This window comes from Urocitellus parryii, chromosome 6 (genome assembly GCF_045843805.1).
Source record: "Urocitellus parryii isolate mUroPar1 chromosome 6, mUroPar1.hap1, whole genome shotgun sequence".
Classification (NCBI taxonomy): Eukaryota; Metazoa; Chordata; class Mammalia; order Rodentia; family Sciuridae; genus Urocitellus; species Urocitellus parryii.
The window spans coordinates 63,197,758-63,224,918 of NC_135536.1; the positions used below are offsets into that span (position 1 = coordinate 63,197,758).

The 27,161-nt window shown below is 46.1% G+C and overlaps 1 protein-coding gene across 1 annotated transcript in view; it reads right to left on the reverse strand.

Annotated features, from left to right (window-relative positions):
• Galnt16 (polypeptide N-acetylgalactosaminyltransferase 16) overlaps positions 1-27,161 on the reverse strand; it is an 85,737-nt gene that overhangs the window by 31,075 nt on the left and 27,501 nt on the right. Inside the window, exon 3 of the mRNA XM_026385199.2 lies at positions 2,350-2,507. Coding sequence (XP_026240984.2) covers positions 2,350-2,507 — 158 coding nt within the window. The remainder of the gene's footprint in view (positions 1-2,349; positions 2,508-27,161) is intronic.

Below are 27,161 nucleotides of genomic sequence, written 5' to 3' on the forward strand. Positions count from 1 at the left end.
ATCCCACGGAGAGCAGCTTCCAGCCTGAATTCCCAGGCCCATTTCCTGCCCTGCAGAGCAGCCGGTCAGCCAGGCAGGAGTCCCACTAGCCTGGGTCCCCCATGGGAAAAATCCTTCAAGGCTCTAAAATAATTCTCCTTGAGAAAGATGTGAGGCAGCCAAGGGGGAGGGACGTTCTCTCTGTCCCTGAGAAGTCACGCTTCCCAAGTGCTTGCTCCCAAATGCCTGCAGACTGGGGGACAGGAGTGGACATGGCTAGCTGAGAAGGGGCATGAGGGTACCCAGCCTCCTGGCACTGACTTCCAGGGCCCCATTCTCTGTCCTTGTTCCCTGGTCATTAGGTGCCCAGGAAGGAGGAAATCTGGTAGCAATGCCTTTCTCTCCCTGAAGGGGGCACACCTACCCACATTCTATCTGGAGGGTGGACTTGAACTCCCACCACCCCTTGTATTCCTCTGAGATGTAGATCAGTGAGGATGGTACCCAGCTCCAGGGAGCCAGGACTACCAGATGGTTTGTCCCCTGCTCCTGCTTTGTCTGGCTGGTGGGATTTTCTCTGGAATCCTAGTGGATCTGTCTTGTGACAGTTTGGAGTCCAGTGGAAACTGCCCCACAGCACAGGGGCTCCATCACGGGAGGCACAGTCCAGCCTCTGCTCCCTCCACACACACACACACACACACACACACACACACACACTTGCACACATGTGCATATGCACACATTTACACCCTGATCCACCTCAGCTTTCAGAGAGGCCCTGGGGCAGCATATGGCACCTCACCAGTTCACCACTGCCTTGGATATAAAGAGTCTTATTTTACAATGTTCATAGCCTTAATAAAGCCAATCCCTCTTTTTTTTTTTTTTTTTTTGTCAAGACTGGTGATTGAACCCAGGAGCGGTTTACCACTGAGCTACATATCCAGTCCTTTTAAAATATAATTTATTTTGAGACAGTATCTCACTAAGTTGATAAGGCTGGCCTCAAACCTGCAATCCTCTTGCCTCAGCCTCCCAACTCACTGGGATTACAGGCATGAGTTACCATGCCTAGCAGGCAATCTTTCAATTTCTCAGTGAACACCTGAGAAGGTTCAGGGTGTGAATGAGCAAAGAGGGTGTGCAGAGATGATTCAGGCCAGCCCTCAAGTCACAGATTTGGGACAGCAGATCCTCCCAGCTGTAGGGACTAGGTCAGCCATGGCTAGGGCTCCTATAAAAGGCCAAGAGGAGCTTCATGCTAACCTCATCTGCAGTGCAGGTAGTCACGAGGGAGGACTGCCCCAGGGTTGACTGAGGCCTGGATGTGGCCATCAGACCTGGTGGGGGACCTGGCCTAGTAGCAGGATCATTGACTTATTTGGTAGCAGGAGGGGAAGCTGACAGTGCTGGGGTGACAGGACAGGGGGCCAGGGCCCCTCAGCCCTGGAGAGCCTCCAGACCTCAGGCATGCCTCCAAGTGACCAGGAAGGTTCGAGAACCAGTCCCCCTGCACCCTCATCTCACACGTGTCCTTTGTGTTATGGAGTAGCTATTTCCAGAGTCACTCTCATCTACTCTCAAACTGGGGCCAGTCAGAGGCCCATCCCATCTCTGTGTACAGAGCTGGGTCCAGTGCAGCTCCTGTTTGTCACTCAAAGCTGTGGGTGGGTGGTGGATCCAGCAACAGTGACCTGGTGGCTCTGTTAAATGTCTGCGTGGAGCACAGAGAAGGGCCTGGAATTAGCTGGGGTTGGTGAGGGACCTTCCCAGAGGAGAGGACCTGGAGCCAAGACTTGAAGGATATAGGTGGGGTGGGGGAGGGGCATTCAGGCAGAGGAAGCCTCCTGGTGAAAACGGGGAAGGGAGGAAAGAGGAGTAGAGGATTTCAGGAACACTGAGTGCTGGGTGAAAGGGTGACTGGGAAGCGCTTCTGGCTGTGGCTGGGGAGGTGGGGCAGGCAGGCAGGAGGAAGAGAAGGGCCAAGGGCCGTAGGGGGGACGGTCAGAGCACTCCACCATTTGCATGGAGCAGGGCTGGAGGCCCCACTTCAGCTGCCTGCTCCCAAGCCTCCCTGTGGTCCCCTGGCATGTCGTTCTTGCTGGAATGCCAGATGAGCTGCTGAGGGGCCTCCCTGGTCCCAGCTGGGGGTTTCCATGACCTTCACTGACCCCGAGTAGGCCAACAGAATACGGGAGGCAGGAATGTAGCTGGGGTGTGGGTTTTTCAGTGTCTAAATCACTAGACTGAGACTGAGGGAATCTTCCTCATTTCTCAAGTGTACATAAATGAAAAAAAAAAAAAAAAGCTGAACAATATTGGTCCTTTCTCAGCCTTTCTTTTTGGTCCACACAATGGAGGCCATACCTGTAATGGCGAGTGTCCCGGATGGGCCTGTCTGGGCTCAGCTTGTCGCTCTCCAGCTGGTTGAAGGCATGCTGCCTGTAGGGGTCCTCTCCAGCCTTCAGCTGCTTGGCTGACAAGTATGCCTTCTCATCAAAGCCTTTTGAGGGTGTTCCTGTCACCTGAGACGAAGGTCAGCATCAGAGGGGGTACAGGCAGGAGAGTTCCACCATGTGCTGGGTGCTTAGTATACTGTCAGGTGTTAGATAACTACTTTACCCTATTTGTACCCTGGCTCTCCCCCATTGTACAGATGAGGAAACTGAGGCCAAAGAGACTTTTTAAAAAAAGTGCCCCAGATGAGAGCTACTGAGTCATAGGTCTGGATTCAAACAGGTCATTCTGAATTTAAAACTCACACTCTCAACCAAAGCTCTCTGGAGAGGATAGGTCTTGGAGGACACCAGCCTCCCAAAACAAGGTATCCTAAGAGTATTAGAAATCAGAATGGAGATTGCCAAGCACGTTGCAGATTGACCCTCTCCTGGGATTCAAGTGGGCCTTCAAACTCCAGGACTTGGACATCTTACTGGGCTCGGCACAGAGGAGGTGCTCCATCCTTCAAACTCCAGGACTTGGACAAGCTGCTGCAAACAGAACTGCCCATAAAGACAAGCAAGCCCTCACAGGCTAATGCCAGAGCCACCAGAACTCAACCGACGACGCAGCTGCTCTGGGACTTTTGCTAGCTACTGAAGTGGTTCCACATCAGATCCACTGGGTCACTGGCAGTAAGCGCTGGGGAATGATGGATGACAGATGCCACAGCCCAGCTTCTCCCTCCTTAGCCACACCCTGTTCTGTGCTTCCAGAGTCCCCAGTGAGAGACCCTGGGGAAAGACACACAGAGATGAATGGCTGGATGAAGGCATCCTGACACCTGACTACGGGAACCAAACCTCTGGCCAGATATTCCCCATTAAACCTCACCAACTGTGAGTGCATTCCAACTCCAACTCTTCTTCCCAATCAGAAGCCCTGGGCAGGAGCTCTGGGCCCCTGAGGAAGCAGGAAGAACAGTTAGAATCTTCCATTCACAGAACCCTAGCCTAGAGGAATGGTCCAGCAAGGCGGCTGGACCTGTTGCAGATGGGACCCCTGAGTGGAGAGATTCCCTTTAGAAGGAGGCAGCTCAGAGTCCTCATGTCCCTCTAGAGTCTCACTCCCACCCCACAACTTTCTTGGCCAGGAAATGTTAAAGATCTGGGGAGCTCCAACCTCCTAAACTGGGGCCCTCTGAGGGGCTGTCATTGTTTAAAAAATATTTTTATTTATATTTTTTTTTTGTATGTGGTGCTGAGGATCGAACCCGGGCCGCACGCACGCCAGACGAGCGTGCTACCGCTTGAGCCACATCCCCAGCCCCTATTTATATTTTTTAGTTGTAACTGAACACACTACCTTTATCTTATTTATGTATTTTTATGTGGTGCTGAGGATCGAACCCAGTGTCTCACGTGCTAGGTGAGCGCTCTACCGCTGAGCCAGGACTCCAGCCCTGGGGCTGTCATTTATTTAAGTTGGCCTCCTGTTAGGACAGCCTATAGGGAGCTTCCTGAGAGGAGATCTTGTGTCCCGTGGGCCTGGCCCCATGCTAGCCACAAACGCTCATGGTGTGTGTTCAGAGGGTGACACAGATGCAGATGTCACCCTGTGATATTCTCAGTTGGTGTCATGCCAGGAACTGAGCAGATGGGGCAGAGCTCCACCCCCCCCCCCCACCGGGGTCTCAAAATCCATTTCAGGAAAGACGGAAGAGAGGGAGAGAGGGAGAGGAATGTTCTGGCTTGAGCCCTGGATTGCTAGAAGAATCCAAGCTGTCCAACTCAGTGAGAAAGGAGGGTGTTCCTTTGTATCCCTCCCACCTGGGACAATAATGGCACTAGTGCTGTCCCTACCCTTCCTCCCAAATCTGGGTCAGGAGAATGGAAAGAAGCCTCCATCTAATGGCTGAGGAGCTAAAATTAAAGAAAAACAGCAAAGGGGTGAGTTTTTGAGCTCCCGAAGGGAGCATATATCTCTTCATTATCTTACAAGTCGACTGTGGGAAATAGCCATGTTTATTTATTTAGGACTTACGGCCACTCTGTGGGTTCAGAAAACCTCTGAATCCTCATCCCATACTCACTACTACCCAGTGAACATTGGTGGAGAGCCACCCATCCCCCAGACCTGGGCCCCCTCCTGTACGCATTCATTTGGATCACCTGAGCATTCATTCATTCATTCATTCATTCATTCAGGAACGATGAGCTCACTCCCTCTGTCATTCATTCATTCAGCAAAGCTCTGTAAAGCACCAACTATGTGCCAGGAAGTGGGAGGAAGACTTCTAGGTCTGTCCCCTGCCTGCCCCCCTCACACATCTCACTCACAACTTCCTTGGGCCGCAGAGAATGTTGTGGAAGAACGTCTGCTCAGGCTCTGGCTCTCCAGAGAAGGCCCCGTCTAATAGAGTTAGACGACCTCACAGGTGCCATCAGGAAAAGTCTGTGGCTCCCTCTGGCAGCCCCAGATCCCTGGAGTGGCCTCCTCCAGGTGGACCAGGGTCTGTGGCGAGGCACTTCCGCTGTGAGACAACTTATAAAAGAGGGTGCCATGGAAACACCAGGCCCACTGCCTTCTAGAGGTCCCAGCTCTTCTTCCATGGTGACCCAGCAACCGCTTGTGTTTGGAGCTAAAATATCAGTTGGCCCCGAGTCAGCAAAGAGAAGGATAGACTGAGGATGGGTGGGATGTGGCTCGTGGAAATGCCATGCAGGACTCTCACTTCCTCCCTCCTCAGCCCCTCCCCAGCCTCGTCCAATCATCACCCAGGGCCCTTGACCTCTGATGTCTAAGTGCCAGTTCACATACCTGGACCCTAACTCAGGCTCCCTCAGGTGGTTGAACTGCTTATGCTTTCAATCCCCTTCTTTGATCTTTTAGGACTTGAGTGTCCCATGGATGCTTCTAACTCAGGATCTCAAAGTCCCCACTTATCCCCAGGCAGCTGCTTCTGTAGTCCTGGTTACAGAGACAGCACAAATCAAGGTCATCCTTGATGTCCTCTCCATGATCTGCAGCCTGACTCAGGCCTCTGCCCTGGGTATTAGCAGGTGGTAGGTACTCCATGGATATATCACTATTATTAACTCAACAGATATTTATTGGAAATCCACTATGCGCAGGCACTGTGCCAGACAGAGGCTGGAACACAGAAATAAAAAGCAGGGTGGCCCCTGGAAGAAGAGCCTAGGAATCTGGCCCATCCATGCCAAGCATGGCCATAGAGGGTCAGGAAGAAATCCCCACCTCAAGCTTAGAGCACAGGAGCTGCAGATTTGACCCCAGAATCTCATCTCACCTGACCCCTGCCAGCAGGGGTAGTGACCTGTGAATGCTGTTTTCCTTCTGCCCCCTTCTAAAAGGGAATGGAGAGCTACGATCTCATATTTCCATTCATGTTGCCAAACATGGTGGGGATGAGGGAGTAAATGTGTCATCTGGCCCTGGGGTGCAGGACCATCAGGAGTCATAGCTGGACCAGGTAGAGACTGGAGATGCTGGGTGTGGAGCCCTTTCTGGAGTGACTGAGATACTGTGGCTGTTCGTGGAATCCCCATGTCAGGTTGGGGCATCTGAGACATGCGCTGACAGTGCTCTTTCCTCTTACTTTTGCAAGAAGGTGTGTTGTTCATCTGTGAGTCCCCAGCACCTGGCACATAGTAGGTAATGGCTGGATGAATAAATGAATGAATATCTAAATATCATCCCCAATCCTAAATTACTATATCAGGAAGAAACCAACAGCAAACAAATAAGATCCTCCAAAACATCGCATGCCCTTCAGTGACCTTGCCTCAGAGAATACTAGCCCTGGACTCACAATGATCCATGGGACAGGATGTCCTGTCACTGTGCCGGAGTCTACTCCACCGTTCCCTTTCTTGCTCTGCTCTAGCCACACGGGTCTCCTTACTGTTCTTTGAGCCCTCCAGGTACCCACTCCGTAGCCCTCTGGTTCTTTTTGCCTTCCTTCTGGAAGATTCTTCTCCCAGATGTCTGCATGGTTTACTTTCTTCACCTCCTGCAATGCCCCGCTCAAACACTGCCTTCTCTGTGAGCCTCCCCAACCACTTGACCTCCACCCGATCTCTGCCTCCACTGCTTCATTTTTCCTTATGGTACTTGTCTTCATCTGATATGCTGTTTGTATTTTACTTATTTATTTATATATTTATTTTTTAAATTGAGTTTTTAAAAATAAATGACAGCGGAGTGCATTACAATTCTTATTACACATATACAGCACAATTTTTCATATCTCCGGTTGTATATAAAGTATGTTCACACCAATTCGTGTCTTCATACATGTACTTTGGTTGCTGCAAGAGTATAGGGACTGTCTGCTTTTATAATACTGGATTCCAAAGCCCATGACAATGTCCGGGTGATCACAGGTCCTTGAAGACAATGGCAAGTGAACGATTGAGTGATGAGTGATTGTGACCCTGTGCCCCCCCCACATCTGACCAAATACAACTCTGGTGGCTCAAGCAGGTGACAGGGTAGTTTTTGCCTGCCTTAGGGAACTTCCCCTCCACTCACATGCTCCTGGCAAAGCTGTCATTTACTGCCCCCATCCATCAACACCCCAAGCACTCCCACAGGAGTGAGCACCAGACTAGGGCCAAGCCAATCTTATCACTGGGACGCTAGACACAGCCATGGGTTCAGGAATGATCATTAGATTCAACCTGGGCCAATCAAAATCTTCCCTGAGGCTTTTCTATATGATGAGCTCTTTTCATCAACTCTGCTAAGCTTGAGAAATGAGGATCTTCTTGTCCTTCACATGGAGAAATCTTGTCTGGAGAATGAAATCAAGAAAAAACAATAAGAACCAAGAGATGGAAAGAGTGAGCTCTGATAATATTGTATAGGTCCATAGAGTCGAGTTCTCTCTCTCTCTCTCAGCCTCTCTCTCCATCTCCCCAACTATCCACCTACCTGTTTAAATCAATTTTTCCTCCTTTTTCTCTTTCTCCCTCCCTCCCTCTGTTTTTTTCTCCTTATAAAATTAGTTTGAATTGGATGTTCTGCTCCAGGAACCAAAAGCTCAGAGATATTAGTTCTGTAGTCCTTTTAACAAATAGAAAACCATTCTCCAAAAGTAAAATCACAAAACTCAGCAAATGAGCACTGATGGCAATGACAATGACCCAGTATAGGTAGAGCCATCCACTCTCAGCTGTCTGGCTGGTCTCTGGATTTGGCCCACATTGGAGTCCAGGGCAGGGTGGGACATTCCCAGTGTTCCCTGTAGGCAGGGCTGTGTTCAGGCCTTGGGGTGGGGGTTCCATCTGGACCTTGCTGAAGAGCTCCCATGTTGCCATGGTGAGGAGTGAGAGCTGGGAGCTGGTGAGTGACAGCCCCATGAGCCTCCCACATCCTTCCAGCCCCCCACAGAGAGTTCTTGGCTGAAGTTTAGGCTGTGACTCCCTCTCCAGGCTTTGTCCTTTAAGGGAGTGCCAAATCCAGCACTTCCACATCCAATAAGGTCAATCACATCTGAAATTGTTTAAGTTGAAATAATGACTGTGCTCTATAAAATGGGAAGAACTACTTCTCATCTTGGAGAGGTTTTTTTTTTTTTTTTTTTCCAGTCTATCATTTCGATTAAACTTTTGAGACTAGCTTCAGTTTTTTTTTTTTTTTCCTGCTAGATTTGCTTATTGCTTCTTGGCCTGCTAAATTTAGGAAACAAATAGCAAAAGGGGAAGGTTTAAAATAAGAAAGGAAAATATTTTCCATGTCATTTTCGTCAAGAACAGTTCAGCTCCAATTCCCAAGCCTTGTAAACTTTCTCTTAAAACATACACATACTGCTTAATTTTAGATTTAAACAACTCCAACTCCTTTTAAATAATTGCTGCCCAATTTCCTTTTACTGCCAGTAAAACAGGTACCTGCTGGGTTTGCCTTTCACTAAATTTCAATGAAACTACAAATAAAAGTGCTTTGGTCCTACTTTATGGATGGCTCCTGACTTTTTTCCTGAACCGGCTATAAACCAAAAACACCTGGTGGACAAAACGTGCTTCCCAGCCACTCCTCCCTCCCTCCCCCAGGAGCAAAATCTCATCTGATGCTATGTCCCAAGCTGAAAGCCTGCCATTCGTTACAAGAACTTGGAAGCTGAGCACATGATTCAAGTTCTCTGAGCTCAAGGTCTGAGGCTCTCCCAAAGGAAAAGCCAGATCCCCAGGGCCTTCCTGGGACCTACCAGTGCTCTCATCCAACTAACAAGATGTTGTGGTAGCAAAGAGCCAAGATCTTCAGGTTGGACATAGGTTGAGTAGGGTGTCAAGGGTCTTTGAGGGGCCTGCCCCACATGTGTTCCCGTATTCCATTCTCCATTGCCTCAGAAGCAGCAATTATAATAGCAATAAACCTGGGCTCTAAAATCTGATGGCCTTGGGGTGGAATGCCAGTTCTTACCGCTCTCTGACCTTGGAGTTATTTGCTATATATATATATATATATATATATATATATATATATGGAGAGAGAGAGAGAGAGAGAGAGATCACTTGTCACGGGCCTGACACATACACTGTAATCTTTATTATTAATTGCTATTGCCTTGCCTGTGTTTTTATCAATGCTTCTTAGCCTGGGCTGCACCTTCGAAGTACCTGGAAAGATTTTTAAAATTCTGATGTTCAGGCCATACTATAGACCAATTCAATCAGAGTCTCTGGGGGAGGCAGGGAGATAAGCATCAGGTATTCTGAACAGTCTCCAGGTAATTCCAGTGTGATACCACGGCCAAGAGCAGATGCATGATGGAGCTGCTGGAATCACAGAATCTTAAAGGGATCTCCAAGGCTATCTCCTCAGACCCTCCTTTCTAGCGAGTCTCTCCATGAGTTTGGTTTTTGGCCTCTTGTTTGTTCTGTTCTGGGGCTTCACCATCAGCAGAACCAACTGCAACTCAGCTTGAGCCTAGTTACTATGGAAACCCTCTGCCTCACAGCACTTCTGTCCCATAGGCCTGGAAGGCTCCAGTTCAATTGCATATCAAGGGGTTGCTTGGGGATACCCACCAAGTGCCTCCAGTTAGATTTCCCACCAAATGATAATATCACTCCTCCAGGGGTGGCTCTAGGACAACTAGTGGTCTCACCTAGAAAGGGTTCTTGAGGTCTTATAAGTACTAGTAGTACTAGTGGTCTCACCAAAATAACTGGGGGAGACCCATTGCCCATTTCTTTAGGAATCCAACCCAACCAGCGTCCTCTATCCAAGGTTGGGTCAAGGCATCAAGCCCCTATTCTGGACAGTCTCTTCTTAGATCCAACAGGTCCAAGGGGCTTCCCAGGTCTCTGTTTCTCACCGTGGCCTAGCCCATTCTGCTGGGAATGGAGGGATTCTGAGGAGTTCCCAGAAATCTTTTGCAAGAGCTCATTTTCCACCTGCATATCAGTTTATCAGCTTGGGTAGGGCATGTCCAGATCTGTGAAGGGTACCAGAGTCCCAGCTTATCTTCCAAGCAACTGTGGCTGAAGCCCAGGGGAAGAGGTAAATTGGGGCCATACTGACTGTTCATTGAGGGTCTACTGCACACTAGGTGCTATGATAGGTGCTGATTTCCATTTCCAAATACTTCTATAAAATAGGTGTTCCTAGTCATACTTTATGGAAGAGAAAACTGAGGCCCAAAGATGTGCAGTAACATGCCCAAGGTCACACAGCAACTGAGTGACTAAACTGGAACTGGAATGGAGGCTGTCTGGCCACTGAGCCTAGCACAAAGACTTCTCTGTGCCTTCAGACTGCAGCCCGGCCCAAGTGTGCCTGGTACTCCTTTCCAATTCTGAGTTCCTTAGCTTTGGGACAGGCCAGCTTCTGGTGCCCAGTGCCAACCCAAGCCCTGACAAGTGAGGTTGGAGGCCAGCTCCCTCCTTGGCTTAGGGATCAGAGCATCAGTTCATGGCTCCAATGAGCACTTGCTCAATGCTGTCACCTCTTGGCCTGCACACAGGCTTGGAAACACGGTTCTGCTTAAGTGGCTCAAAAGAACATGGGAAAAAAGGAAAAATACAAGAGTTTGTGTTACTCAAACCAATCCAGTACGCAACCAGACTTTGCTGGATCAGCCTGGGTCCTCCTGGTTCTTCACAACTAGGGACACCTTCAGGGTGCTGAATGGCCCTCAGCCATAGGTACATCAAAGAGGGGACAAGGCCAATTCCTGTTTAGGGTCTTTTTCTGCCCAGTCATAATGATTCCCCAAACAACATGGCCACACTCTACAAGAGAGGAGGTGAGAAGAAAGAACTGCTGAGACAGGGAAACCTCGGGGCTCCCCAGACCTCAACAAATATCCCTTTATCCAATGTTTGGTGCAGGTCAGCGAAGGCCAAGGTCAGCATGCTATCATTGCACATTGGGTATCTCACTGTCAGAAGCTATTGAACTTGGACTTGCCAGGCATTATCTGAAAAAATAAATACAACAATGCTCATGTAATACACAGAACATGCAGCACGACTGCTGCAAGGCCGGTGACAGGTTAGGACCAGCTCAGCAAGGTTCAAATTCAACCCCCTAAAACTCAGCAAGGCCCTGGTCACCAGCCAGTCATCTCAACTTATAACCTTTTTCAGACAAAGAGCTAAACCAGAAGAGAGGCTGATGTGGCACAGTATAGACATCATGGGGCAAATCCAGAAATACACTGCCTGTGGTTTGTGTCTAATCATTAAACGGTGAGGTTATACTTCTCCAAAAATGTCCACCCAAAGGATAGGGCATAACAAAAGCAGACTTTTAAAAAATATTTTTTAGTTGTCAATGAACCTTTATTTATTTTTATGTGGTGCTGAGAATTGAACCCAGTGCCTCACACATGCCAGGCAAGCGCTCTAGCACTAAGCCGCCATCCCAGCCCCCAAATCAGACTTTTGTTTGTTTTAAATATTTTCTTTAGTGGTAGATGGACACAATACCTTTATTTATTTGTTTATTTTTATTTGATGCTAAGGATCAAACCCAGTGCCTCACGCATGCTAGGTAAGTGCTCTACCACTGAGCCACCAACCCCAGCCCAAAAGCAGACTTTTTGAATAGGATGAAGCATCAAGAGAGAAGGGAGAGGGGAAGAACTTGGGGAAAAGCAGCTCCCCTCGTGGGATTCCCTTTGGGTGTCTACTTGGTCTGTGGCCCCTCCTAAATCTATGGTGAAACTCAGTCCCCTTTGCAGTGGTATTACAAGGTGAGGCCTTTGGAGAAGTGATGAAGCCCTGTGAATGGATTCATGTCCTTATAAAAGAAGCTTCAGAAAGAGTTTGCCCCTTTTTGCCCCTCCACCTCCAGCCATGTGGGGGACAGGGCACTCATGCTCTGCCAGTGGCAGCAACAGGTGCCATATTGGAAGCAGAGAGAGCTGCTCTCATGACATACCAAACCTGCCAGTGCCTTGGTCTTGGACTTCCAGCCTTCAGAGCTGTGGGAATTAGCTTCTATTGTTTATCAGCTGCTCAGTCTAGGCTATTCTGTTTTAGCAGCCACAGACAGACTAAGACAGGGGCCATTGCTACTGCAGTACGACCTGTCCCTTCAAGAGGACCATGCTCCTGGGCAGGCTCCTCCCCTATCCCTGTAGCCCAGCATTTTACCTAGTTTCAATATACAAAGTGGCCGTAAAATCTGGGAATAGGGATTATATATATATACAAACTCTTTTGATTATGTCTGGGACATACTAAAGGTGCAGTTTTATAGTTTTATTCCATGAGAGATCAAAGACATAAATGTTCATGGGTGCACCCATGCGGGGAATGGATGAACATTCAGCGCTCTTTGCTGTTTTGCACAGGCACCGAACCAAACATTGTTCGTGAGCAACAACACATGCCATGTATTGTAACGTAATCTAAATAAAGTGCTTATTATATGTGTTTATCCCTGTTTTCCTTGAGGGCCACCCACCCTGTAGTTAAACAGATCTGGAGAGGGAAGACTCGGCTTCTTCTTAAAAAAGACTCAGGGATGCAAAGATGTAGATTCTCTTTGACATAATATACAAATTCGATGCAATCCCGATCAAATGACAGCTATGTGGGAGGGGAGGTTCAGCTGGAAGAGTTTAACCATGAGAGAACAATCAGTGGAAATCTGAAAGCAATTAAAGATTGGGAAATAGACCCGCCAGATATTAAGGCGTAATATAATATTACAGATTTTATATAGCAGAATTTCTATGGCAGATACAAGACCAAATAAATCAATGGGAGAAAACAGGTCAGAAACAGACCCAGATACATATGGACAGTTGATGCCAAATGAGCTATAGCTGCATTTCAAATGGCCCTGCGGAGGGAGGGAGGGGGGTGCTACTCAGTGACTGATGTTGGGAAAAGTGACTGGACAATGTGGAATGAACAAGGCTGAACTCACTTCTTAAACCAGAATCAATTCCAGGTGGTTTGAAAATTTAAATTTGAAAAAGGAAACAAGAAGTACAAGGAAAAATTCATTTTTGTTTTTGTTTTCCAGTCTTGGACATAAAGACCGAATGCCATAAAAGAAACACTACATAAGAGCTGACACTTTTGCTGGGAACGGAGGCATGTGCCTGTAATCCCAGCTACTCAAAAGTCCTAGGCAAGAGGATCACAAGTTTAGGGTGAGCCTAGGCAACTCAGGGAGACCCTGTCTCTAAATAAAATAAATAGGGCCGGGGATCTGGCTCAGTGGTAGATTATTTGCCTAGCATGTGCAAAGCCCTTGAGTTCAATCCCCAATATTCCCCCCACCAAAAAAATTAACTTTTGGGGGAGGGTACTGGATTGAACCCAGGGGCACCGGACCACTGAGCCACATCCCCAGCCCTATTTTATATTTTATTTAGAGACAGCATCTCATTGAGTTGCTTAGTGCCTTGCCCTTGCTGAGGCTGGTTTTGAACTAGTGATCCTCCTTCCTCAGCCTCCTGAGCGGCTGGGATTACAGGTGTGTGCCACTGTGCCTGGCTAAATTAACACTTTTATAATGCAAAAATGTCACAAAGTCAAACACAAACCATATTGGGGAAAAAATGCTAGTCAAATAATCTAAGAAAAAAGGATTAACTTCTTTAATATATGAAAAGCTCTTATAAACCAATAAGAAAAGGACCAAATTTTAAAAAGCAACATACACATAAAGGATATGAAGATACAGCAGAAAAATGAAATGCAAGTGGCCAGTACTTTATACCCCAAAGACTTAAAATCAGCATACTACAATAATGCAGCCACATCAATGTTTATAGCAGCACAGTTCACAATGGCTAAACTATGGAACCAACCTAGATGCCCTTTGACAGATGAGTGGATAAAGAAATTATGGTATATATACACAATAGAATATTACTCAGCCATAAAGAAGAATAAAATTATGGCATTTGCTGGTAAAGGAATGGAAGTGGAGACTATCATGATAAATCTCAAAATAACCAAAGGTTGAATGTTCTCTCTGAATTGTGTATGCTGACACACAATGGGGGGCAGGGGGTAGAAGTTCATTGGATTGGACAAAAGGGGATGAAGGGAAGGGAAAAGGAAAGACATAGAATGAATCAGACATAACTTTCCTATGTTCATATATGAATACAGGACCAGTGAAACTCCACATCATTTCAACCACAAGACTGGGATCCTAATTAGAATAAGTTATACTCCATGTATGTATAATATGTCAAAATACATTCTAGTGTCATGTATATCTAAAAAGAACAAATGCAAAAAAAATGTTCGATGTTATTGATTATTAAATAAGTGCTAATTAAAACAAGACATAATTCCTTGTTAGTTCACCTGGAAAAGTTTAAAAATAATATCAATGTATGGAATTTTGACAGTCGTAAATATGGAATTTTGACAGTTATAAAATAGAAGCTCTTATACATTGGTGGATTATAAATTGGTACAATCGTGATAGAAGGCTGTTTCGCCACATTAGCTTTCTAAATACGACTCTTTGACTTAGTAGAAATTCCATTTTTAGGTAAAAATACACCTGCTTTTCCTGAGATGGCCCATTATCCACCTGTGTTCCCAGGAGTCTGCATTAGCCCTGATTCAGACGGTAGATTACATGATCATCTTACATTTCTAGGCATTAACCCTACGATTAAACTGGCACAGGACATGAAATGTGCAAGTATTGTGACTGCAGCATTATTTATAACAGAAAATGCCAGAAAAAGTGTCTATCTAGAGGCTGATTAAGTAAATTATGGGTTTTCCTTAAATTAGAATTCTAAATGAGTGTTAGAAGGAATAAGTTTGTTATGTATGGTGTGATTCATTTTGTATAAACAGTTTTCATAAATAAATGCATATCTGGAAAAACACACAGCAAACTGCTCAACAGCGGTCACCTCTGGAAAGTGGCGCAGGAATGAGATGGGAAAACTGAAGAATTTTCCATTTACTTTATACAAGGCAGGCTTTTAAAATAAATAAATATCCTTTTATAATATTTTTTTTAAATGAGTGTTAGTAGCTGGGTGCATTGGCGCAAGCCTGTAAGCCCAGTGACTCTGGAGGCCAAGGCAGGAGGAATGCAAGTTTGAGGCCAGCCTCAGCAACTTAGCAAGGCCCTAAGCAATTCAGTGAAACCCAGTCTCAAAATAAAAAATACAAAAAGGCTAGAGATACAGCTCAGTGGCAAAGGCCTTCTGGTTTCAATCACTAGTACCAAAAAAAAAAAAAAAAAGAATGTTAACTCTTCTCTACCTAAGGTAATAGGGCTAAGCTGATTAGTGTCACCATCCACCTGTTGCCCTGCGAGTGAGTCTCAGGGATGAAGAAATGATGAGAGGCACACACTTCCTCAGCTGCACCACTTCAGAAGCTGCTCTGATGGCCAGGAGGGGATAGGGAGGAGGGCAGCAGATGGGGGCTGAACAGTGGTGTGGGGGTGGTGGTGCTTTTATATGTGAATTCATCCTTCAGGGGATGCTTAGAGACACAACTTGACTCCTCCTGAAGCTCAAGCTCAACAACTGAAAACAGGGTGGAGAGGGACCAAGTGTGTGTGCACGCCCATGTCCACTTGGAGCATTATTAACCTGGCCAGTCAAGGAATCAACCTGAGCGCACACCTGTGCAGGAACCAATAAAGAAGATGTGGCCTATTTACACAATGGAACACAATTCAACCTTGAAAAAGGAAGAAACTTCATCAATTCTGTCGTTTGCAACAACATGGATAGAACTGGAGAACATTCTATGGGTGTGGGGGAATGAGGAGATGATGATCTACAGGCATAAAGCCTCAGATACCATACATAAGTCTGATTTTTTTTGGGGGGGGGAGATCTGTTTCACAGTGTGATAGCTATAACTAAGAGCTGAGTGCTGTAGGTTTCCATATCTCTGGGAAGGCGTGTCAGCAATGTTCCCATTGGGGAAGACGTCAAATGTTTGAGGCGATGGATGGATTGGTTGGCTTGAATCCATGCTGCATTAAAAAATCATAGCATGGGCTGGGGACAGCTGGGTTGTGGCTCAGTGGTAGAGCGCCTGCCTCGCACATGTGAGGCACTGGGTTCGATCCTCAGCACCACATAAAATAAATAAATAAATAAAACAAAGGTATTGTGTCCATGTTCAACTAAAAAATAATTATTTTTATTTTTATTTTTATTTTTAAATCATAGCATTGGGCTGGGGTTGTAGCTCAGTGGCAGAGAGCTTGCCTAGCATGTGTGAGGCACTGGGTTCAATTCTCAGCACCACATAAAAAATAAATAAACTAAAAAAATATTTTTAAAAAAATCATAGCATTGGGCTGGGGTTGTGGCTCAGTGGTAGAGCGCTTGCCTAGCTCATTGAGGCACTGGGTTTGATCCTCAGCACCACATAAAAATAAATAAATAAAATTAAAACTACTAAAAAATTTTTTTAAAAAAATCATAGTTTCACTTCGTACCCCATAAATATGTATAATACATCAAATATTTTTAAAATATTTTTTTAGTTGTAGATGGACACAATACTTTTATTTACTTACTTCTATGTGGTGCTGAGGATTGAACCCAGGGCCTCCCACATGCTAAGTGAGCACTCTATCACTGAACTACAACCCCAGCCCTAATACAATTATTATTAACAACAATAATAACAATAAACAGTGAGGCGAGGTTTAGAAGCCAAGCCCCCATCAAGGGTAACTGACCTCACCTGTATTTGCAGACTGTGACCACAGGAGGACGCCCTGAAGAAGCTGGTACTTAGGTACATGGGTGATGAATGCCATTTTGTCCATTTTCAACACTTTTTTTAAAAAAAATACCTATCTAAAGCACCTGGTGATGAGTGCTTAACCTAGTAACTTAGCTGATGGGGGCGGGCAGGCGGAGGAGCGCTGAAAGGGCTGTGGGTCAAGTCCCTCGGGCTAATCCCCAGGCCATCTGCATGGCAGGGTGACTTAACCTGAGCGCAGCAGTTTCCACTTAGGAGAAAAGCAGGTAATGATGCACCTTAAGTGAAACTGTCCCAGCAGTCCTCCAGAGGCCCTCCCTAAACTACTGCACAGCCAGAGGGTGTTCAGCAAGATGGTCTCTGAGGCCTCTTCCACCCTGAATAGTAAATGATCTGGGACACACCTGCTCATCCCATCAGCGTCCAAGACATATTTATTGCAGATCAGGGAGCAAATGCCAAAGCGTTGAGGGCCAGGTCTGTGCACAAGGCCTCTGGGGAGCCGAGAGAGCTTCTCTGTAGGAGGTGTGCACTTGTGCCCCAGAGACCTCAGTGCCGGGGAGCTGGAGGACAGGCAGCCGCTCTGATGAAGGGTCACCAGGATGGTACTTGCTCCCTCAGGGGCCCTTGAGATTCAGACAAGAGATAAGACTACACCCAATGGGGAGGCTCCAGGAAGCCACTTACCCAGGAAGCCCCCCTGGTGGTTCCTGTCAAGTGCATGACAGATGGGCATGTTGGCTTTGGGTCCAGGAGGGACAGAACTACATCCCCAGCCCCACATCCAGTGTTCTCAATAAAGTAAAATAAAATAGAAAACATTGTGATTGAAAAGTCCTCTGGAGAACGGCATTGTGGGTTAATGGGGAACAGAGCTTTTCTTCCTTACAGAATATCTTTGAGTATTACACTAAATTGTTTTTAAGCCACTACAATGGTCCCCGTTTGGAAAACAGCCTGGCAGTACATTTCTAGTGCTATATCCTTTGGCACATGGCCTTGCCTATCCCAGGCATGGTACACCAAATCTCCCACATGCCCAGAGATTTAAGTTGAACTTCAGAAAGAGGGAGTGACATGTGTGAATATGACCTCTCAGTTGGGATTCACTCATTCATTTACTTTTTCCTTCCTTCCTTTCTTTCCCTTTTTTTTTTTTTTTTTCCTTTTTCTTGCAGTGCTGAGGTTTGAATCCAAGACCTTGGACAGGCCAGGCAAGCCCTCTACCACTGAGCTCCTCCCAGCTCCCAGCCCCTGAGACTCCTAGTTGAATCGCAATTTAAATCACAGACAAAAATTAGGCACAAAGATGTTCACAACAGTCTTATTTATGAGAACAAAGATTTGAAATCGTTTTAAAAGAAAAAAGAAAGATTTGAAATCGTTCTAAATGTCAACAGCAAGGAAAAGAGTAAGTCAATTATGTTCTCTTGACTGAATGGAGTGTTTGGCTATCATTTACAGTATTTGCTGCAGACTGTGGGGAAATGAGAAGGGTATTTATCCAAAAAAAAAGAAAAAAAATACTGAGATCAGGCTGGGCTGGGGGTGGGGGGGGGTGCATACCTGTAATCCCAGCTACTCAGAGGCTGAGGCAGGAGAACTGGGCAATTTAGAGTGACCCTGTCCCAAAAAACAAAAAGGACTGGGATGTAGTTCAGTGGTAGAGCACTTTTGTAGCCATGCATGAGGCCCTGGGAGCAGTTCTCAGAACTGAACAAAGAAAGAAGAAGCAAGGAAGGAAGGAAGGAATGGATGGATGAAGGAAGAAAGGGAGGAAGGGAGAAATTGGAATTGGGATCTGAAAGAGATATCAGCATTCCTATGTTCATCACAGCATCAACTCAAGTGTCCACCAATAGATGAATGGATAAATCAGAAGTGGTGGCACACACCTGTAGTCCCAGCTACTTTGGAGGGTAAGGCAGGAAGATCTCAAATTCAAGGCTAGTCTAAGCACCTTAGCAAGACTCTGTCTCAAAAGAAAAATTAGCTTGGTTGAGAGCATCCGTGGGTTCAATCCCCAGTAACCCCCCCCCCAAAAAAAGATGAAAATGTGGCATGCACATAAAGTTCAGCCTTAAAAAGAAAAAGAAATCTAGGCTGGGGATGTGGCTCAGTGGAAGAGCATTTGCCTGGCATGAGTTAGGCCTGTGTTCTACACCCAGTACCACAAAAGAAGAGAAAAACATCAAGAAATCTTGCCATTTGTGAAACATGGATGAACCTGAGGAAGATAGGCTCAATGCAATAAGCCAATCACAGAAAAGCAAACATTGCATAATCCCGCATATAGGAGGCACCTAAAATGTCAGATTCATAGATATCAAAGTGTCAAATTCGTGGTTTCCCTGAGGTAAGGGTAGGGAAGGACAGAATTAATAATCAACAGGCATGAACTTTCAGTCAAGCAAGATGAATAGGCTCTAGAAATCTGCTGCACCACACTGTCTACAGTCACCATGAGGCAAGCACTACCAACTGAGCTACATCCTCAGCCCCCTGTCGAGTGTTCTTAATAAAGTAAAATAAAATAGAAAACAATATATGTGGAATAGAAGGACCTACATCTTCCCATGCATCAGCATGTGACCTACTGGAAGTGCCTTAAATTTCCTGACTCTCCATTTCTTCATTTATAGAATAAAATCGTAATAGGACCTGGAGGAAAAGTTATGGGATTACTCTTTTAGGAGAATGCATTATAATTATTAAACATAATGTAGAGGGGTCGGGATTGTAGCTCCAAGGCAGAGCACATGCTTAGCTTACTTGAGGCCCTGGATTCAATCCAGAGCACTGCAAAATTAATTAATCAATTAATTAATTATTGTAGAAATGAATTTTTTAAACGCATTTTTAATGTGTAAAGATGTTCATGTGCAATTAAATAGGAGAAGAAACAAACTACAAATTAATTGTGATTCAATTTTTGTTTATCTGGATATTTTCATTTATCTTAATGAATAATTATTACCTGTGGCAAGAAAAAAAATAACACTAACAAAATTAACTCTGAAAGTTCTGTAGCAGCACAGAAAACTGCCTGCAGAATAACGGGAGGAGGGGGCAGGAAACAAATCACACGGACTCTATGGTTGCAGTTACGTAAAACTTACAGACCTCGACAAGAAAGGCCTGGTGAAAAAGAAAAACTGATTTGTTATGGGGACATGATGGGTGATTTTCTGTGCTTTTTGGTGGTTGTGATTCTTTTTTTATAATTTTTATTTTTTAAGTGTGTGTGTGTTGGAGGGGAGAACCTTTTCAGACTTGTTCCTCTGAAGCCTCTGCCGTCCTCGGAATGCTGTGGTGAGGATAGCTGCCCACGTGGGTTTTTAAAATATTTTTTAATTTACTTTTTTACTTTCTTGTGCTGGGGAGTGAACCTAGGGGTGCTTAACTACTGAGCCACATCCCTACACCTTTCTTATTGTTTATTTTGAGGCAGGTTCTTGGTAGTTGCTTAGGGCCTCACTAAGTTGCTGAGGCTAGTCTTGAACCTGCAATCCTCCTGCTTCAGCCTCCTGAACTGCTGTGCTTACTTTTCTTTCTTTTTTTAAGAGTGCTTCCCCGGGCCTGGCTCATGGCTTACTCCACTTTACTTGGGGGAGGGGACTGCCTCTTTAGCAAATGGCTGGCCTTGGGTGAAGTCTCTGCCATTACTACCCTATTTTTTATCAATCCTGACCCCTGACCCCAAGCACCAGGAGGCTAACTGGCCCCACACCTTTAGGCCCCATTCTAGCCACCACCTTGAACCCCATGGATCTAATTTGCCAGGCTTAAAGCTTCCTGGGCCTTGCTGGGGCACAATGACAAGCTAATGTAAGCCGGTAATAATAGATCAAGGCAGATTTAACCCCCTTGACACGGGCAGGCTTGCGCACAGCTGCAAGGGCACATTCCTTTGTGGAAAACAACTCGGCAAAGATATCCAAAGCCTTTCAGTGGTTCACAGCCTTGGATCTAGCGGTTTGTATTCCAGGGTGTTATATAAAATACTAAGGATGTGAGATATGGGTATAAAGATACACTGCTCTCTGTTCTTTATAGTAGGAAAACATGGGAAATAATCTAAATGTCCAATAATGGGAGACTGATTAGATAAATTACAGCACATCATTCAGGACACCCAGTTAAATTAGAATTTCGGATAACCACAAATAATTTTTTAGTATATGCATATCCCACATATTGCATGGGATATATTTTTTATTCTAAAAAAATATTCACTGTTTATCTGATGTTCAAATTGGGATGTGGCTATTTGTTTATGGTTTACCTGGACATTTTTCATTTTTGTTTGTTGAATCTAGTTATCCTCCACATCATATGATAGAATACTATGTAACCATGTTTTTACTTTTTTTTGGTGTGTGGGGGAGGTCCTGGTGATTGAACACAGGGACGCTTAACCACTGAGCCATATCTCAGCCCTTTTTATTTTTTATTTTGAGACAGGGTCTCACTGAGTTGCTTCGGGCCTAAGTTGCTGAGGCTGGCTTTAAACTTGCAATCCTCCTACCTTAGCCTCCAAGTATTTGGGATTACAGGTGTGTGCCACAAGCCCAGCTAGCCATGTTTTAAGAGAGGTGGTTTGCAAATTGTATTTCTTCTTTCCTTGTGCTTTTAACTAGAATTGCTCATATTTTATTTCTTTCATATTTTAGACTTTTGTGTAAGACTTTGTTTGAAAATGAGGATTCCATTAGTAAAAAAAAAAAGTTGAAAAACACTGTTACAGAAAATTATTTAATAGCAGGAGAGAGTGCTCATAAAATAATAAGTGGGAAAAAAAACATCAAAAATCAGTATGAGTCTCAGTTTGTGTGGGGAGAGAAAGAGAGAGAACAAAAAAACCTTTTCAAAAAATCTTCTTTTAAAGCCAGTTATTATCTCTTGAGTGTTGGGATTATAGGTGATTTTTTGGGGAAGAGTTCTAGAAGATTTTTCTCAGACATTTTACATTTTGGAAAATAATCTTTATTAAGCATATCTTCTCTCAAATGACATTAACATCATTAAAGCCCTTCAATTCATCATTAAATTCAGGAGTTAGTTAATCTGTGACCTACTTTCAGATTCTTATCAGATGGTATATTCACATAAAATTTTGCATACAGCCCTCTCTCCTCCCTTCCTGTTAAGAACTCCTCTCTATATTCTAGAATGCAATTTCTGTAATTTGCCTTCTTAAATCTTATCCTATCTCTGAGGCGGTGGTCCTTAACCTTGGGGGGCCAGGGGTTGACCATATACCTGCTCTGAAACCCTGTTAAAAGTGATGGGCTCTTTCCTGGGGGTGAGCACACACATACTCCCTCCCCACTGCTGTGGTGTGGGTGGGTTTGGAGGCTCACAAACCCTTGAGGTCCAATCGTAAGAGTCCAGGTTTAGAGACCCTGGGGAGGTCAAGCCTTGGGCCCTCACTGCAGCCAGAAGGATTTGTTGCATTCTGACCACCTCTGGAAAGCTCTCAATCTGGGAGGGCTCCACCGACGAGAAGAAGGACCGGAAGGGATCCAGAGTCAACTTTTTACCTCCTCTGATCTGGGCCTTTGTATTGCTGAATGGGAAAGAAGGGGCTGGGGGGAAGGACACAGAAGCTCTACCTCAATTCCAAGTTGGCTGCCTGCTCACTTACAAGGATCTCTCAAGCAGCTGTGTGGAGAGACAACCTAGTGTGGCCCTTGGATCCTGTCCCTTGCCAACTGACAAGGTGAAGGAGACTGCACGGAGCCTGGGAGAAAGGCCTAGGCAAGAGAGTGGGTGACGGGCAGTAGCCATTAGGATGTTAGATGTACACATCCCAATTGACACTGTGAAAATTCTGCAGATGGTTGGTTCCATGGCCACTCCTCAAGTAGACATCCAGAACCATCCTGTGAGCTCCAAACACCACCCCTGGCCCCAAGGACGTGAGAGCCAGAGTGGTCTTCTAAGGGATCAGGAATGCTGCCTGGACTCCCTGGGGGACAGCAGCACCCACAATCACAGCCCTGGTGACAGCAAGGGCAGAAACAGCTTCATCTGGGTCCTGTCTCTGGTGAGTGGTTCCATTTCTTGGTCTGTACATCTGTGCAAGTGTGAGTGTGGTTGGCGTGCAGGGGTGTACCTGCATGCCTACAGAAGTAGGTACTTTTTTTTTTTTTTGGTACCAGGGATTGAACTTGGGGCCCTCAACCACTGAGCCACATCCCAGCCCTATTTTGTATTTTATTTACAGACAGGGTCTCACTGAGGTGCTTAGAGCCTCACTGTTGCTGAGGCTGGCTTTGACCTCACGATCCTCCTGCCTTAGGCTCCGGAGCTGCTGGGATTTCAGACGTGTGCCACTGTGCCTGGCTCTCATGCATCTTTAATAAACAAGAGATTCCCCCAGTTTTATAGGGCCTCAGGCCCTACCTACTCCAGAAGCGTGTGCTCTCTCTCCTCAGACGGGGCCTGGGAACAGACCTGAGGAGGCCTGCAATTGTGATGCCACTGATGAAGGGAGCAGGTGGCAGAGCTAGGGGACTAGCAAGGCCTCCTGGTTTATTCAGCATGCATTTTTTGGGAGGGAGGGAATGGTACTGGTAGCACTGAGCCACATCCCCAGCCCTTTTTATTTTCTACTTTGAGCCGGGGTCTTGCTTCATTCGCTTCATTGCTGAGGCTGGCCTCAAACCTGTGCCCGTCCTGCCTCTTCAGCTTCATGAGTAGCTGGGACCGCACGCAGGTATCACCGAGCCCGCTGTTTCGTGGCTCTGGGGAGCTGGGGCGAGGCTGGCAGGTAGCAACATGGAGAGTCTGCCTCAGCCCCCCACAGTGGGCAGTTGTACAAGTTCACTCAGCCTCCACCCCTGCACCTGCCCAGTGGGGGCCGTGACTGGAACTCCTCCTCGAAGCGCTTAGGAAGAGTGTGTGAGGTGACGCCTTAAAGCAGCACCTGGCTCTCCCCACCCCGCCTTGGGGACTGAGGCCACTCCAGCCCCCACTGCAGCAATATCCCTGTCCTGCCCATCTTGTATCCTATCCCTGCCAGGAACTTGTCCCTGGGCACTTCTCGTGAATGTGCTGCATGCAGAACCGCCCCAGGCAGCTTCCCAGGGGAAAAGAAGTCAGAACACATGGGGGGACCAAACCCTGAGCCCTAGGTCAGAGGAAGAAGCCCCAGTATGTCAAGGGGGAGGGAATACCCAGGTGTGGCCTCCAGAAGTCAAGAGTGACAGGAAGAGGAGTGACCAACAATGTCAAAAGCAGCTGACAGAGAAGGATGGGGACCAGGGGTGAACTCTGAGGTCTAGTCCTGTGTGGAGGTCTTTGGTGACCTCGACAAGAGCAGTAAAGAAAGAGACCTCAGTGGAGTGGATTCCAGAAAGAACGGCAGGCGAGAAACAGCGAGCAAGCACAGATGGGGGTTCCCTGGGGTTCTGCTATTTCACCCTTGGTGCCAAGACACAGAGACAAAGCCCTGCTTCCCCAGGGCTCCTGCAGGTGCCCACTCCACCCCCAGCTATGGACATCACCTCGTCTCCACCTCACACAAACATCTTTTGTTAGGAACCAGCCCAGCCTGGCAGGGAGCAGAAGAACAAGGCCTCAGCTTGGGACCATGTCCCCAGGGGAGTCTCAGGTCTCTGACTCAGGATGCAGCTCTCCCGTCACTGGGCTACTCTGCAGGACAACAGCCCCAGGCTGGGTCATGCAGACGCCCAGCTCCTTCCCCACACACCCACCCTCCTGGGCCACACCCCACCACAGCACCACACACAGAAGATGCCCAGCAGGGCATCTGTCAGGTCTTTGCCCTGGGCTCCCAGACTCGGTTTAGAAAACTGTCTCCTGCCAGAGGCCCACTCACTCAAACAGCGTTGCCACAGCAACCAAGCCACCAGCCTGCTATCCTCCCTCACAGCCATGAGCCTCCTGCTGGCTATTTGGCTTGGGGACCTGCAGGGGAAGATAGCCCTGAAGTGCCTGAGAGGCTGGAACAGGTGTATGTGGGGGGGGGGCACAGGAAGTGAGGGAGAGGGAGGGGGAAGGTGTTTGAGAAGCTCCAGTTCAGTTCTCCACCAACAGGTGCGGGTGGAGAGAGCTGGAAAATACCTGTGCCAGAAGGGCCCCCACATCTTCTGGTGAAGCAGACCCCTTCTCCAGGGACACCACTCCACGCCTCACCCCCTTCCTGCAAGCTGGAGGAAGACGGGCCCTGCCAGGCAAAGTGACAGCCACACAACAGGAGAGAATTTGCCATGGCAGGTGACGGGCCCAGCATTCACCAGCCCGGAGACAGAGAGGGCCATGGGGAAGAACTGGCATTTTGGTGAGTCCCAGGTTTGCTCTTGAGGGGGGCTGTGACCCCTACACCCATAGACTCTTCCTATGAGAGGGGCTGTTTCTTTTAATGAGTCCTGAATATCTCCAGTCTGAACTAGAGTCAAGTGGCCAGGGTTTTGAAGTCACAGATAAGAACTCAAACCATGGTTCCGTCATTGGTTGCCTGTTTAACAACAGGCAAACTACTTAACCTCTCTGAAGCAGTTTAACCTTAGGCAAATTACTTAACCTCTCTGAGTTCTAAAATAGGCACAAGCATGGTACCAATCTCTTGGAATTATTTCAAGGATTAATTGAGATCTGGCACACCGAGTATGCAAGGCAGTATCTGGCACATAGGAAGCTCTCAACAAGCAGGAAACATTGTCATCGGTATTGCTATTGTTCTCATCAAGGATGATTAGGTCAATTAGCAAATCGAGAGGATGGAGAGACTTACGAACACTGAGAAGGATCAAGCAAACCTCAGTCTGGTATGCACATTAGGATATGGTTTTTGTTTTTATATAAAAAGTTACCAGTGGATATCTGTAGGTGACCGTGCTACATTTTTTTCTTTGTCCTTTCTGGGTTTTTTTTCCAGCTTTCTGAACTGATCATGTATTACTTTTGTTATAAGAAAAAAAAAAAAACAAACACTTTTCTTAAAGGTTAGAGATGAGCATTAAAAATGAGCTAAGGATTAAATATCACTGAATCGAAGACTCTCGGTGGGTGAATTGTACCATGTGAATCACATCTCAATGAAGTTGTTATTTTTAAATGCCTTACAATATGAATCAAGATATACAAGAATAATCCACTCAAACGGTTTTAATATAAAACGTGTAAACTACAGCAAGTTCAAAAAGAAAGACAGAAAATAAGGCAAGAGTTGAAAAAGCAGAACAATGATGTTGAACAGTCAGGTGACTTATTCTGTTGGCTGGGCAACAGGGAACGGAATAGAGAATAGGTGTGGAGCCTGGGGGCGGGGGGTATAAATTGGCCAAAGAGGGTAAATCATTGAAAATTGCAGGTGCTACGAAGCACACACTCTCTGACCCAGCAATCCCTTTTCAGGAAGTTCATTCTATGAAGATTTTAGTGCGACAAAAGGCATATGTAGAGGTTATTTATTTATTTTTCCTGTTCTGGAGATTGAACCCAGGGCCTTAACACATGCCAGGTGAGCACTCTACCACTGAGCTACACCTCCAGGGTGTAGACAGGGTCTCACTAGTGGTGAAAGCTGTCCTCAAACTTGCATCCTCCTGCCTCTGCCTCCTGAGCAACTGGGATTACAGGTATGCACCACCATCCCCAGCTGTACAGGTTATGAACATGCATAGCCTATAGTAGTAAAAGACAGGAAATAGCCCAGTTGTCCATGAACAGGTGACTGGTTAACTAACGTATGGTATATATCCATGCAAAGAAATAATATGTAGCTATAAAAATAAAAATAGAAGGATAAAGAAACTTCTGATATGAAGTTTTATAATTAAGTGAAAAAAATCAGCCAGGCTCAGTGGTGCACACCTGAAATCCCAGAGGCTCAGGAGGCTGAGGCAGGAGGATCATAAGTTCAAAGCCAGCCTCAGCAAAAGCGAGGCTCTAAGCAACTCAGTGAGAGCCTGTCTCGAAATAAAATACAGAATGTGGAGATGTGGCTCAGTGGTGGAGTGCCCCTGAGTTCAATCCCCAGTACCCCCCACCCAATAAAAAGTCAGTACAAAATAGTATATGTAATGTACTTTTGTGTAAAAAGTGGGGAAAGATGGTCTATTCATATTTTCTTATATTATAGCTAAAGAAATTCTGGCAGGATACACGCAAATAACAGTGTTGGAGTGAAACTGAGCAGATGGGAGGTAGGACTTTCCAGAATGAAACCGTATGCCTTTCTATATTCTTTGGTTAGAACTTTATGAACATATCACCCATTTGAAATTCAATAAAGATTCATATGCTTTAAAAAAGAAGAGTAAAACGATATGTCTGAGATTTGCTACGAAATATTCCAGAAAAAAAAAATAGTAGAAATCTCGGTGAAGCAACAGTGTTCAGTGCGAAGGTAGCTGATGGGTCTGTAGGGGTTCGTTCTACTTTTGGAACTTTTCAGAATAAATTATTAAAATGTAAAAGGGGGGCTGGGGTTGTGGCTCAGCGGTAGAGTGCTCACCTAGCACATGCAGGGCCCTGGGTTCGATCCTTAGCACCACATAAACATAA